Here is a 13,720-nt window from a genome sequence, read left to right as displayed (position 1 = left end):
TATTCGAAACCAAGTGGCTTGATTGACAAAGTCCAGTGAAGAGATATAAAAGAATATTTCAAGTCAAGAAAATAACGGGTTGATACTAGTAACGAAGTTTCTAGTTACTTGAATTAAATTGCTCGAATTCAGATAACTTGGCTTATCCAACCAAGGCTGAAAATGGGCCCAGTGCTCATGGAAATCAAAAGTTGAATATAACCGTGCCTAACAAGCTTTCTTTACTAAATTCAGGGACAAAAGGAACAAGATAATATGAATGGATAAAATAATTTCCACGATCGTGATTTTATTTCGACGACTGTTTTTCTTTCTCGTTATCTTTCGATCATTTCAACGAATACATACATACAATTTAATGTAACATCATGTAAATTTGTGTCTTTCTACTGCAGTGTTCGTACGTATTTAAAATATCCTTAAATCGTAAATAGTTCGCGCGAACTAGTTTAGAGTCCTCTTTCTTTCTTTCTCGACATTGTCATTGCATTGCATCGTAAAATTCTCCAACGCGTGACATTTTAACCTTGTATTCGAAGTCTTAACTCTTATGGAATTAATTACGGCTAAATTGGTTCCGTACGAACTAATGTTTTCGTTTTCATAATTTAATACTTAACGGTATCGTCTTTATGTACCTACAATCACATATTTTCAATGTATTTACATACTCTCAAATCAAATACAATCGTTCGAACAACAGTCAAAATACATTTACGTTCCACGTATTTGTATCATATATATAGCGATTACGCTTTCATTTGTCCAGAATTTCTTTATTCAATGAAATTGTTAATTAACTCCAACACTCGGCTATCTGTTAAACTTTTTATCTTATCAAGCATCGTTGTTGAATATGATTTTGCTTTTTTAAAGAAACACAGGGTCAGTGCCAAACGATGGATACTGGGCTTATTTGTATCCAAAGTACGACACGTAAAACACCCTTTTCGATTCTATAAAAATTCAAAACGTTTACAAATCTTTTATACACACGCGCGGGAATAGGTCGACGCTATATAAAACGGTTCAGAACGAATTGTTTGAAGTAGTCGACAACTCTTATTTCTTGAATAATTAACGCTATCGAAAAACAACTACGTACACGAGTTAAATTGGATATGTTTATCGTATGACCGCGACTCTACGAAAAGGAGTTCTTAACGTATGTATGTACATTAGAGTGTCTACGAAACATATGTTTCATCGTTGGTTTGCTTAGATTTTCTCTTTCGTTATGTAGAGATCAAGCGTTAACGTTAGATTAAAATTAGGGCGACTAGATGTTACGAGAAAACGTTTCGCGATGTTTCCGATCGATACGCAATCTTTGCATCGTTTTTTTTTCTAATTCTACGTGTAGCAATTCCTATAGTCTGCAGAGAAAATATCGAAAAAAAGAAGAAACGATTATCTAAGGGTCTACGTTCGTACAGTCACACTTGGAAATTCTTTTTTTAAGGATATTGTTAGCTGTTAGCTTCGAATCGTGTAATTATCCTTTCGAATGACCCATGTGTGTGTGTTATTTCATTGAATATTTACAGAGAGAAATTTATGTACAGAACAATCGACGAATAATATTCTCGAACGATTAGCGTTTCTTTTGTCTTTACTTATTTTTTTTTAATATTTTTCTTACAAAAATTCTTAATAGAAGATCGTTTAGATGTAATCGTATTTGGCAACGATATTTTCTACATACGTAACCTGCTTCCTCTTCTTTTATACACAATAACGAATTCGACTAACGATATTTACAATATTTCAATTAATTCAATTAACAGATAAATGGTTCGTGTTAATGTGCACAAACGTTATGAAATGATAGTGTATGTACAAAATAGATTTATGTATCTCACGTGATTATTACGTGTATTACGCTATGATCACAGAAGAAACCAGAGCAGTTTTTAAAACGCCACTTAACAATTGATCATGATCGATAATTATGCGTCTGGCACGGTGCAATTTGTTGCATCTAGCGCTTTCGTGATCTCGTGTATTTATGGTAATTAACAAAATCGATGTTCCCAATTTCTTAAATACCCTTCGAATGTCGTTTCGTTCCATATGTTTTATCCTGTTTCTCGATAATTTAATTCCATTTGAGATACTTTCTTTTTTTTCGCTAACAGCATCGTCCATACACGAGACGAATTTTCAATATCGTTTATAATTCGTTTTGAACGTATGGTAGCAGAATTTATACGATATTTTTTGCACATTCATCTTCATCCAGCCGTAACATCGTTCAAAGCGTAGCCTTAAAGAGAATTTAAACGTACGATGCGTATCGATATCGATATGATGAAGCACGTTCAGTCGTATTTACAAAATATCGAGACGTCATATTTGTTAATATCATTTTGCGTCCCTTCAAACTACCACGGGTTTTTTTGAAATTGGTTTCAAAGTCGCCGGCAAAATTGCTGATTCTATGGAAACTTGATGCTATAATGAAACCTCACTCTGATTTACTGGCCCGTTTCCTATTCGCGCGTTGTTATTCAATTGTTTCGTTGTTGTGGTACTTTCCTTCGATTCTTTGCTTGATATCACTGCATTCGAATCTTTGTCGTTATTGGTAGTAGTCTGAGTGGATCGGGAAACGACAGGGGGTGATGGTTTGCCATTTTTCTGATCCTTCAGCTCGTAATCTATAAACAAGTATATCTTTTAATTGAGGGATTTATAACAAAAACGATCGTTATCAGATTTGTAAAATTTAAGCTCATAATTAGATTGCAGACATTTATACAAATCCATAATTGTATAAACCCATATGGAAAAATAGAACTTAAGCGGAAATTTGTTTTGACTATTAAATATATTATTTAACGAGTATCGCACTTTGGACATCTTATAACGTTTTGCATATTATGTGCGCATTTTTGCTTCTTTAAATTTTCCATAGAAAATCCCTATAAAACCAAGACAATAATACATTCAAATACGCAGTCAGAAACGAGACTCGTATGATGGAATTAATATTATACAAAATAATTTCTATTCTGATTGAAATTAGACCGATTGAAAATTGACCAGTTCTACGAAAATAGTCCTTGTCGTGATTCTACAATTTCATGATTTAATTAGATACATTTCTTCTGCGATATCATTGCAAACACATGATATGATGTAATACGATGAGTATTTTGAAACAAAAATTTGAAATTTATTATGCTAGAGCTTCTCTTTTCCGGACGAAAAGTAAACGTAGACAAAGATAGTTTTTGTTACTAGGATCTTAATTAATTTGCACAAAGAATAAAAATGTTTAAGTTTAATGTAGGGAACAGTTTGGTGTGTTTATGAGAATATAAAGAACGTTACGCGTTATAAAAAATAATTTTTTAAGCTTAGTAGTTTTTAAAAAACTGTTCTAGGCAGCCGGTTGTCTAATTAAAAATCTTTGTTGATAATTAAATGCTTTTCTCGGGAAATGTAATGTATTAGAGTGTATACTCTAAAAAAAATTAAAGAAACGTATTTTTTTGAAAAATATTAAACCATTTAGAGGAATTATTTCGTAAAAGACTTTAACGTTGAAGCGAAAATTTGTTAAAATTATTAATTTTGTGATATATTGTTATGTGAACATAGGATTTGTTTGAATTTAAGTAATCTCTCTTAAACTAATAGATTTTTAAATGTGTTTGGTGCTTGCTGAAATGTCTGTAATTATGAGAAAGATTGTGCATGAATTATTGAAGCTTTTAAAAACAATATTAGAGAGAAACAGATCACCTAGATAAAAAGAAAATAGATTGAGTCTATCAAAAAGTTTATTAAGAGGTAGCCGTAGAAAGTAAGGAAGGATATAGAATTATATCAGAATATCGGATCAGAATGATATAAGAAATTATTTTTTTTGAAAGAATTTTGTGGTTCGCTCGTGATAAAGTTAAAGAAAATCAACTTATTGTTAGTTTAAGGAGCCTAACAATCGTCAGTTAGTAACTGTTGTTTCTTTCACATCAAAAGAACTTCAGCTCCGCTTGAAGCTCGAAAGAAAAATAACAAATTTACAGAGTTTTGACAAACTGTAATTTATCAATTTATTTCAAATTACTTTTACACAACAGAGTTGATTACTGAATAATTTGTACGAGGCTTTAGCCTTAAGAAAGAAGAATCGATTAATCAAGTAATTAGTTTTCCTCAGCATCTCGCCACGAGAAGACGTGTAATTCACACGATGGAAAGAATTCTAAGTTCTTGAAGAAACTGTTCTCTTCAAATATTGAATTTTTACAAGAAAGCGTTAATCTTCTCAGAAATGAAAGAATCTAACAATATGGTTTTCTCCAATTTCTCAAATCATCTCACAATAATATTTCAAGTCGAGGATACTCACATTCGCTTTGAGTCGAGCAGTCTATAGTAGTGGCGATGTGTTTCTTGACAGCTTTATTCTGGTCGCAGGTAGCCGCAGTCAATGTAACTGGCGCTATCATGCTAGAAGCGTTGGTAGCCGTGACTGCAGAACTTTTCGTCGTGCTGTATCTGGCTGGCATCATACTTTGACGCACGTTTCTGTCCGGTCGTATTAAAATGATGTATAACTGTCGGAAAGTAACGTAATGTTAAAGTTTGCAGCTCATTATACATCTTAAATTTTGTCGCAGTAAATCGTCAACTGAATTACCTTAGGACTGAAGAGACACGCTATAGTTACGGATGCGGATAAGCTTATAGTGACTGACATCGAGGTGATTCTCAACGCGACATTGTTTCCAGTTCCAAAATACAGCGGCACGAAAGCCAGCCATATCACACACGTAGTATACATCGTAAAACCTACAGAGGAAACATGTATAAATTTGTGCATACGTATGCAAATTTATTTATGCAACGGAATATTTATTTGTCAGCAGTCAGCAGTTTTTGAGCACAAAAGAGAATTCTAAACCAGCAACGTTACTCACATTGTTTCGTCTCACGATTCTCATAGATCCAAGTGAACTATTCTCATTAATGTCTCAAGATTCTGTGTGCGTTCAAGAGCATTCTACAAAAGGAGGCTGAAGTTTATGATTCAAGGGAAGTTCAATGTTTTAGACGCGGACTTATCGCTCGAACCCTCGCGCTTGAGTTATATTCCAACTTGCAGTCTTAAAGCCTTTCAGACCTAAATTTTGCGAGAGTACCCGGTTGCGCCGCTAATAAAATTTTCTGTCGGGAAATATTGCGCGTCTAGCTTTAACGAGTTCTGTAAAAGGTTGACATAGTTCTACGGTGGAATTTAAAGACGTCAGACTTCGATATCACTATGGAGATTCGATACAAAATGGAAAAGGCTTGATGCATTCGTTGCTACAAAAATGTGACCATGTCAAAAATTGTAAAATTTTTTGATTAAATTATACGTTTTAATTGAAGCGATTCAATGTGCTTCGGTAGCAGTGAAAGGATTAAACACAATGGATGGTAGACAAATTTGAAATTTTGAAGACTTTCAGAAATGTCTTTATTCTAAGAAATCTGTAATATTTGCGTCACTATACTGCCCATTGTTTTTTTTTTTTTCGATTTTCTAAGTTTCTCATTAAAACGCACAGAAGTAAAAAGTTATGAAGGAGTTAGACGCAATGGTTGGTCTACAGGTTTGAACAGGTATACACAGTATACACGGCAATGCTCAAACATATATATACTCACCGATGTGTTTGCTCTCGTTAAAAGCTTCTGGGATTTTTCTGGTAAGAACAGCGTACACGGTGCAAACGACGATCAACATGATAGGATAGGCGAAGGCGATCATGTAACTGGCATCAATGTAACTGTTACAAACGAGCAAATTGTCTTCTCTGGTTGGATAATGATGCATCGCTTTAGCTGGATCGATTATCATCCAGACACCGTTAACTAAAATTTGTACGAAGACTAAACCGGAACAAATGATTAGTTGTGATCGTGGAGATATGAAAGATGGTCTCTTGGCGCTGTGTTTGCTCGCATTGAAGATCCTCGATATTCGATTTGTCTTCGTTAAGAGCGCAGCGTAGACGACAGTGAAACAGAAACCAGCGGCAAATCTGTGAAACGATAGTTTCGTCTCTAGTAGTTCCTGTGACGTAGGTTTACGTACAAGTTATCCTTTTTGGTACATACACGATCAATTCACCGTAATCATATTTCATTATTTACTGGGATACGTGAGTGATAGTAAATTTGGATAAAATTGGATAAAATTTTATTTTCTTCTCGAATAGACAAAAGAACATTGAAATTCTTTGTTTTTTTTTCTTAGTGGACAAGAGAATTTTGAAGCTTTTTATCTTCTCTAAAATATCGAGAGTGCTTTGTTGAATCATTTGAGGTTTTTCTAAATGGAACTACATAGTATTTTATTACAATACAGTATGTATCGGTTTCATCTATATGCACTGTTAAATTTATTGTATTAAACAGGTCAGTATCTTTAAACTGAATTCTATGCTTAAAATGCTTGAATTCTCTGCTCAGGCTATTCTGATCAGTTGACTTTTATTCGAATGTAATATTTCCTGGAAATTATCCTCTCCTTGCTGGTGTATTAGAATATTTATCGAGATCGAGATGCAAGTCGAACATTTGTTGAAATTATATGCTACTCAAATTTCGAATAAACGATACTTTCCAAACGATCATAATAGCCTGATCATCATTGTAACAAATGTCATTTAATACAAATAAAACAGAAGTTTTTCGAGTACGACCTCTTTGAACTTTGACCTCTAAATAGATTTGCCGACGTGCTTTATATCCTTCTTTTGATTCCCCGTAATTGAACCGAATTTAATTCACTTTCACCCATGAAATGTGGTCCCTCGATTTTATTAGCTTTGCAGGTATCGATCATGCATTCCCGTTTCCCGGTTAATGTCAATTTGCCGGCTCTGTGGCCGACTCGTTTCTACGGGGAATTGAATTTTTTCGTCGGCAGCAAGTCGCTTCTTGCTGAAGGAAATATGGGCTACGCTTTGTTCTAGGATCTTTAACCCCTTACCTTTGAATGCCACAAACGATGTCCGTCGGTCTGAGAACAAGCGTGAACGTAACGAGATAACAAAGCAGAATGCCGGATAGTAGGACGTATGATAGCTCACGACCAGATGCACGAACTACTGGTGTGTCGTTGTGCTTCAGAAATACGCCGCAGACGCACAAAGTTATCTGTCGACAGAGAGACGTTCGTGTTTTTTTATATTGGCGTTTGCTTTTATTCAAATCTTTATTGGTTTGAGCTATGAGGAATTTGATGGATATGGATATTTGATGGTTAAAGCGTTCATTTTAAGAGAAAAAGACAAGAAAGGAAGAGAAAGGTGAGGAGAGAAAAAAGAATGGGTGAAAAAGGAAAAGAAGTTTAAGGGGAAGGAAGTGGAAGGAAAAGAAGAGACGAGAAGAGAAGAAAGAACAGAAAATACAAAAGGTGATAAAAAGAGAAGGGAAAAAGGAAAAGAAACGTAAGAGAACAGAGAAGATATTAGGAGCCTGTCTGGACATAGATTTATTTGACTTGAAGATATGAGAATATTTTTCACTATTAAATCTTCTTTATTTATAATGCAAAATATATAGATCCCAATTATTCTGATAAAAAATAAAAAGAGCGGAAAGATATCTTACAGTAAAATAGATTTGGATCAATATTTTTGGATCATCGTTACTTTGGATCTCGAGAATGAATATATAAAATATGAATACGTCAATGGTTGCTCCCATATCGTTCATATAATGTGTTTTCAAGATAACCTTAATTCTCAATGTGCAACTTCGTGCTACCATTTTGATATTTGCAAAATAATTCGAGCAATGAAATAACGGGATCGATAATGCAAATAGTTTTTGTGGCAGCAGTTTTATCGTAAACTGTCGACTAACCTAATCCACTGTTGTTGAAATTGCATATTACGCAGTTGAACAGTCGACTGATGATTATTTTATCGTGTGTATACTGTAGATTGCAGCATGTAATGTTTTTAGAACAAATGATCTTTATCAGGAAACTTTTTCTTTGCTACCCTAGTTCTTATCTTTCCTTTAATTTTCTCTGTAAGCTATTCGTTTATATTTTCCTTCGTAAATATATTATTTCTCATTTAATAAAATTACTTACTAGAATTCCTGTAGCAGAGAAAGACATTGCCCCTATCGCCCATCCGCTTTCTGGTCGTAGGAATTCCTCGGGGATATCACGGCAAGCAGAATGCATGTCGTCAGGTACTGTACCTTGACGACAAGGAATACATTGGTTCTCGTCTATTGGATGTCGTATCTGTTTAACAGACATTCAAATTTCACGAAAAACTCGCCCAAGGCAGCTCCGTGCTATATTTATTCTAGTGGCTGCTCGAGAGGTAGAACGCTTAAAGAGAAAGTTCCTTTTAGAGATTCAAAGAGGCGATCTTCTACGTTGCATCGAAGTCGTACGTTGTCTGTTAAGTTATCCACGAAGAACGAATGCGCGAATGACGTTTTAAGTAATATAGGGGCGGGCCAAAAATATGACTTAGATACTTATTTGGTATTATAGAAAAATTCCTTCAAGAATCACTATGCAGCTATTGTAGAGGAAAAGTAATATTCTGAAAGAATTCTTTTATTAAGCATGTTGTTTACTGTACGAAAAAACATTGTCTATTCCGTGTATGTCACAGAAATACGTCTATGAAAGGGGATGTCAACTCGAACTCGGTTGAAATATTTTTTCACCTTTGAAAATGAAATTCTATTCCACAGGTCGTTGGGTGACAAAATTGGAAAATTCGACGCAAACAAATTATCAGGCGTCGAATGGAAAATATTTCGCGTTAAGATAACCGAAACGATCCGTGGAGCGAATATCAGGTCACAAACCTGATATTGAGTGCAGTTGAAGCAGTGCCAACAGCATCTCTCACCCTCGACGTATTTCTTTGCTTGGCCGACTTCGCAGGGTAGAGAACACACGCTTTCCGGTGGCAGAGGATGTCCAAGTTTAAATTGGATTTCTGCAAGGAATATGCGAGTAGGTAGCGAGAGCACAGGTGCTGTTCAATTTCGCGAGAAAAAGACAGGATTGCGAAACGACCAATTTACTACTTACCGGGCATATCCAAATCTAATGTACCCTCGAGGTAATTGCCGACTCGAACCCACTTATACTTGCCAGGTTCTACCTGTTTGAAGTGTATGATGTTGTATCGAGCTGGCCCGTCTCCGTTCTTGTCGAATTTGAACATGTCACCGCTCAGACCTTCAACGAAATCGAAATCGATATTCGACATCTTTATAAATATTTTTAGTAATCCATAGAACACGAAGTTTTATCATTTCGAGGATTTCTTAAACTTCTAGTTTCATTTGCATTCTTACCTTCAAAGGATACTTTCTGAAGATACCTTAAGAGCTCCGTGCCGTTAGTAGGTTTCATCGCGTCGCAAAGTCCAGGTTTTCCGCCGCAAAGATCTTTGTGCATATCCCTGAACGTGCAATAAAAATCTACGTGTTCATCGAGAAATATGTAACTAGATTGCAGATGTTTAAGCAATAATAACGAAGCGAAGCTTGAACAGAAGTATCTTATATTTGATATAGTATAGTATTATATTAGTATTATATTTTGCTTTATTATTATTCATGCATACACATTCACAGTTTAGATGTAGCACTTGTTCCGCTTGAAGAGAAGCAATGAAAATTGAATTACCGAAAGGCATAGGCGAAAGCCATGACAGCATCGGAAACGAATTGGAGTTGATCCTCGAACGCTGTATTCTGTTTCGTTAAACGTTCTTTGGTCGTGCAGGGTTTCGTGTACTTCGTATTGTACGGAGTTACGGATGAGTTCGGGTATTTACATTGAAAATGGTCTTCCCAGAATTCTAAAATCATTCGCAACACGTTCCACTATAACACGTTATATTCTTCATTGAAAGATTTCAATAAATTCTATTTTCTGTAATCTTTTTCTCTAATTCTCTCATAGAAACCCTATGTTTCTTAATATATTCTCATTCATTTTGTACTTATTTGCGGTGCTACTATATGTTTGTAGTTTCACGTGGTTTTAAGGAAATCGCTATGGAACACACTGAATTCACCTAAATCAATTATTGTTCGAACCATTAGTTTTCGTGTGTAATAGGCGTCTTAAGGGACTAATTGTCTATAATCTGATTGCTATTGCTTACAATCTTTCATTCGAATAAGAAGATTTAGAATTAACGATTTCTATAAGCAGATTATTTTGTGATAATGATATAACAATAAAAGAAAATAATAGACAACAAGAGTATAAAGCAATTAGTGAAACACATAAACAGACGAATGTGTAAGTGTCTATCTCCATGGTGTTATGGAGAGTTAAAAAGACAGTGACTTAAGTAATGGTAAAGACAGTTACATTTTCTTGAAACATAACCAAATATATATAAAAGCTTTTAGGTCTCTTGATCTTTATTTCTCTAATCATTTTATATCGCAAGAAAATCGCTTATGAATGACACCTCTAAATGAGGATCGAAAGAGAAAGTCAGCCTTCAATAAAAGTTTGAAAGAAGTTATACTTCAAATTAGATGCAAAATTGAAAGGAAGCATTTTCTGGAACTAGGTGCCTCCTGTTGTTGTTTCATTCAGATAGTTTCGTTAATCATTTGAGCGTTTAGTTTGGTACGATAGATAGATCACGCAGCCCTGGAGTCGTTATTCACGGAAGTTAGAATTAGCGAAGTTTAACGAAGCTCGCGTGTTTCAGTCGTCCGCTTACCAACAAACCACGGATTTCTTCGGTTGTTCTCGACAGTCAAATTCAGGAAGTATTCTTCGAAACCCTTGACAGGATTGGCTTGAGGTTGAACCGATAGAGTACCTTCGACTTCCGGCTCGTTACCATTGCTAACTAAACCTCTGGCGCTCCATCCATCGCTGCCGATCCACGAAAACGCACCGGTTACATTGAGGCGTCTAACGGCTCTCATAACTCCGGCAACTTCTTGATCCGAGCCGAATATTATGCATCCTAAATAAACAGACGTTAGTGAAAGAAAAGTTGATCGATACCGTTAGCATTTCCACTTTATTTATACTATATTATATTTTATTCATATTTTATAATATTCTCTGCTATTAGAATGACGAAGTTTGGAGCGTTAAACTTTGTCTCTACTAAAAGGAATTATCTAGTTGACAAATGAACATATATGAATTTTTATCAGTTATCAACTTCGAGACATTTATTCTGAGAATTTTTTAATTCTGGAGCTAAGACAATTTTCTCCTAATTCCGTCAGCTTCTTGGTCCGAGTTGAATATTATGCATTTTAAACGAACAGACGACGACGAAAGAAAAGCTAATTGACACTGTCGGAATTTTCACGGGCTACAAGATTCGCTAAGATCTACTATCAGAATTATGAACTCTGACAAATATTCTACTTTAAAAGGAATTGTAAATGAGATATTTAGATTTTTATCAAATTCATTGAGTTTTAATAGTTCCGTTTTGAAATATTTTAAAAGTGAGAACTGATAATTCTCATAAATGTGGAATGATGAAACTAGTTCACGTGGAAATTATTTCCGATATTTCAGGAAGTTACGAATAATTACAGAAGTTTTATTAAAGAAGACGAAATTCCATATGCATCAATGTAATAACTGTCGTAATTCTACCTCTTCGTTTTCATTCATTCAAAATTAAATTTCCATTTAATTGTACCTAAGAATAAATCGATAATATATGACTGAATATCGATTGAAATTTATATTACGTAAGAAGTAAAGTCTTTTTCAAGTCGCCACAAGAAGAAGGATTTAATTACGTAATTTCGTCTGCTATATCTATCCCTTTAGATCGTCACTCTCTCGGTTATTTGAGTTCGCGAATGGGTTAATTATAAATTTTCATAGAATCAAATATTTGCAATAGATGAAACCAGGTCATTCGTAGTTCGAGCAAAAAGATTCTTATTTGCAATCAGTCAAAAATTATCTTCAGTACAAAGAGATTTTCCAGCTCACCTGCTTCATAAATAACGGGACGTAACTCGTTCCAAACATTCTACAAAAGTCCACAGACAACTAGAAAGATATTTTTTGTTGGTTGGAATCAAAGGAAATACGACGGTAGAGATACTTTACGACAGGACTGGAATTTAATTTAATGCAATTGCTGCGTATTTCTTTTTTGCTGCCGTCTCCGCTGCTTTTCCTCCCTTCGAGTCTCTGTTTCAGGGGTGACTTAATTAATTTTCTTGAGAATAGAACCTATCAAAACATCGTGAGCTGAAGACTGGTATAATTTCATTGCAACCTGTATCCATCTAAATACCAGAAACTTTCATTTCTTTTATAGACTATTTTTGTATTCTACTTTTCCCATTATTTTTTCAATATAACAAGCAGAAATTAAACTTTTCACTGTCTTTCACCAAACTTTATTTTTCAGACCAAAAACGATCTTCGATCGTCTATTTTGATACGATACAAAACGCTGCAGATATGTATTGTATCGGTTCTCCATTATCGATTTTCAATTAAGTATTATCCCCTGTATGTCAGAAGCATATTGTCTTTTACCTTTCCTTTGTCTTCAGTGGTATTTGATCTTCGATAGGTCCAAGTTTCAAAAAGATTACAGTAGTGAGAAGAAGACAGTAGTGAAAAAAGACAAACGAAAGTTTAAATCTAAAGCATTTGTACTTCATATCGTATATTTAAAAAAGAAAACAATAGCGATAACCTAAATAAAAAAAATATTAGTTTAGTTTATCCGCAAGCTGTGACTTTCGAGGTTCCCGTAGGGAAATTTTGACTAGACAGTTCTACCAAATTCTAAGCGTTACACAGATTTTGTAAGTTAAGAACAGAAAAATTAGTTTCTAGAAAAGGGAGAAAAAATAATTTCTACTCTCGTAATACTTTTTTGTAACTTCGCGTGAAATTTTCGTTAAAAGAGACAACGAAACTCGTATCTAACATTTAGTACCATTAAATGGAATCAACTAGTTGACAAATTATCATACTCGAATTTTTATCAGCTACAATTCTACGAAAGGTAAAAATTACTCAATAAAAAAGCAACATGTATTTTCCTCCATGCAAATTAATTCGCGAAGTAAACATCTTCTCAATTTTGTTTCGCATACGCCTCGCGTCCGTCCTATCATTTTTCTTCTCGTCTCACACTCTCGACCTTATGTTTCACTGGTGCATTTACGGTGCACTGCTTCTTGACGAAGTTCCGTGTAATCTAGTTCCTCACAAAAACTAACCTTGCAACGAACGAGCTGTTCTACGCGGGGACGAGAAGCTCGAGTCCTTAACTCGACCTTAACTCGAGTCTTAAACAAAGAATGGCGGATAAATGTGAGAATGGATCTGAGATTGCTCATCGATCAGCCCTGATAAAGTACACATCGATACCGTAGCTGCAACGGTAAGTGAAACGAAGCTGTATAAGCCGAAGTATCCTTCATAAAAGGGAGCTGGTCAAAGGTTATCCCACCTCTCAACGTTTTGTTCTGTTCGTAGAACAGAGTAATTTCAACTCTGATGAATTCTAGGTATCGCTAAGAGAACAAACAGCTAATGAGAAACGGAGAGCTTCAATAGCTAGAAACTTTGGCTCGCGAATGCCATTTAAACGTTACGAGACGCAAATTAACGCGTTTACTCGTCAGTTTGCACAATAACCGTAAAATGTCGTGATTCGTGGAACGAGGAAGGTTCACGTAATGAATGAGGCAT

At 35.0% G+C, this 13,720-nt stretch overlaps 1 protein-coding gene and 1 long non-coding RNA gene across 2 annotated transcripts in view; one reads left to right on the top strand and one right to left on the bottom strand.

Annotated features, from left to right (window-relative positions):
• LOC143303306 (uncharacterized) overlaps window positions 1-13,720 on the top strand; it is a 341,397-nt gene that overhangs the window by 39,129 nt on the left and 288,548 nt on the right. The gene's annotated exons all lie outside the window — the stretch shown is intronic.
• The window catches only part of LOC117159281 (uncharacterized), a 174,794-nt gene continuing 161,355 nt past the window's right edge, over window positions 282-13,720 (bottom strand). Inside the window, exons 5-15 of the mRNA XM_033338992.2 lie at window positions 10,740-10,991; window positions 9,680-9,854; window positions 9,346-9,452; window positions 9,077-9,226; window positions 8,848-8,981; window positions 8,108-8,266; window positions 6,995-7,161; window positions 5,665-6,041; window positions 4,652-4,803; window positions 4,361-4,568; window positions 282-2,660 (exon numbers count right to left, since the gene is read on the bottom strand). Coding sequence (XP_033194883.2) covers window positions 2,455-2,660; window positions 4,361-4,568; window positions 4,652-4,803; window positions 5,665-6,041; window positions 6,995-7,161; window positions 8,108-8,266; window positions 8,848-8,981; window positions 9,077-9,226; window positions 9,346-9,452; window positions 9,680-9,854; window positions 10,740-10,991 — 2,087 coding nt within the window. The 3' untranslated portion in view covers window positions 282-2,454. The remainder of the gene's footprint in view (window positions 2,661-4,360; window positions 4,569-4,651; window positions 4,804-5,664; window positions 6,042-6,994; window positions 7,162-8,107; window positions 8,267-8,847; window positions 8,982-9,076; window positions 9,227-9,345; window positions 9,453-9,679; window positions 9,855-10,739; window positions 10,992-13,720) is intronic.

This window comes from Bombus vancouverensis, chromosome 11, assembly GCF_051014615.1.
Source record: "Bombus vancouverensis nearcticus chromosome 11, iyBomVanc1_principal, whole genome shotgun sequence".
Taxonomy (NCBI): domain Eukaryota; kingdom Metazoa; phylum Arthropoda; class Insecta; order Hymenoptera; family Apidae; genus Bombus; species Bombus vancouverensis.
The sequence above is the reverse complement of the archived record's forward strand: the minus strand, read 5'-3'. Positions and strand labels throughout refer to the sequence as shown.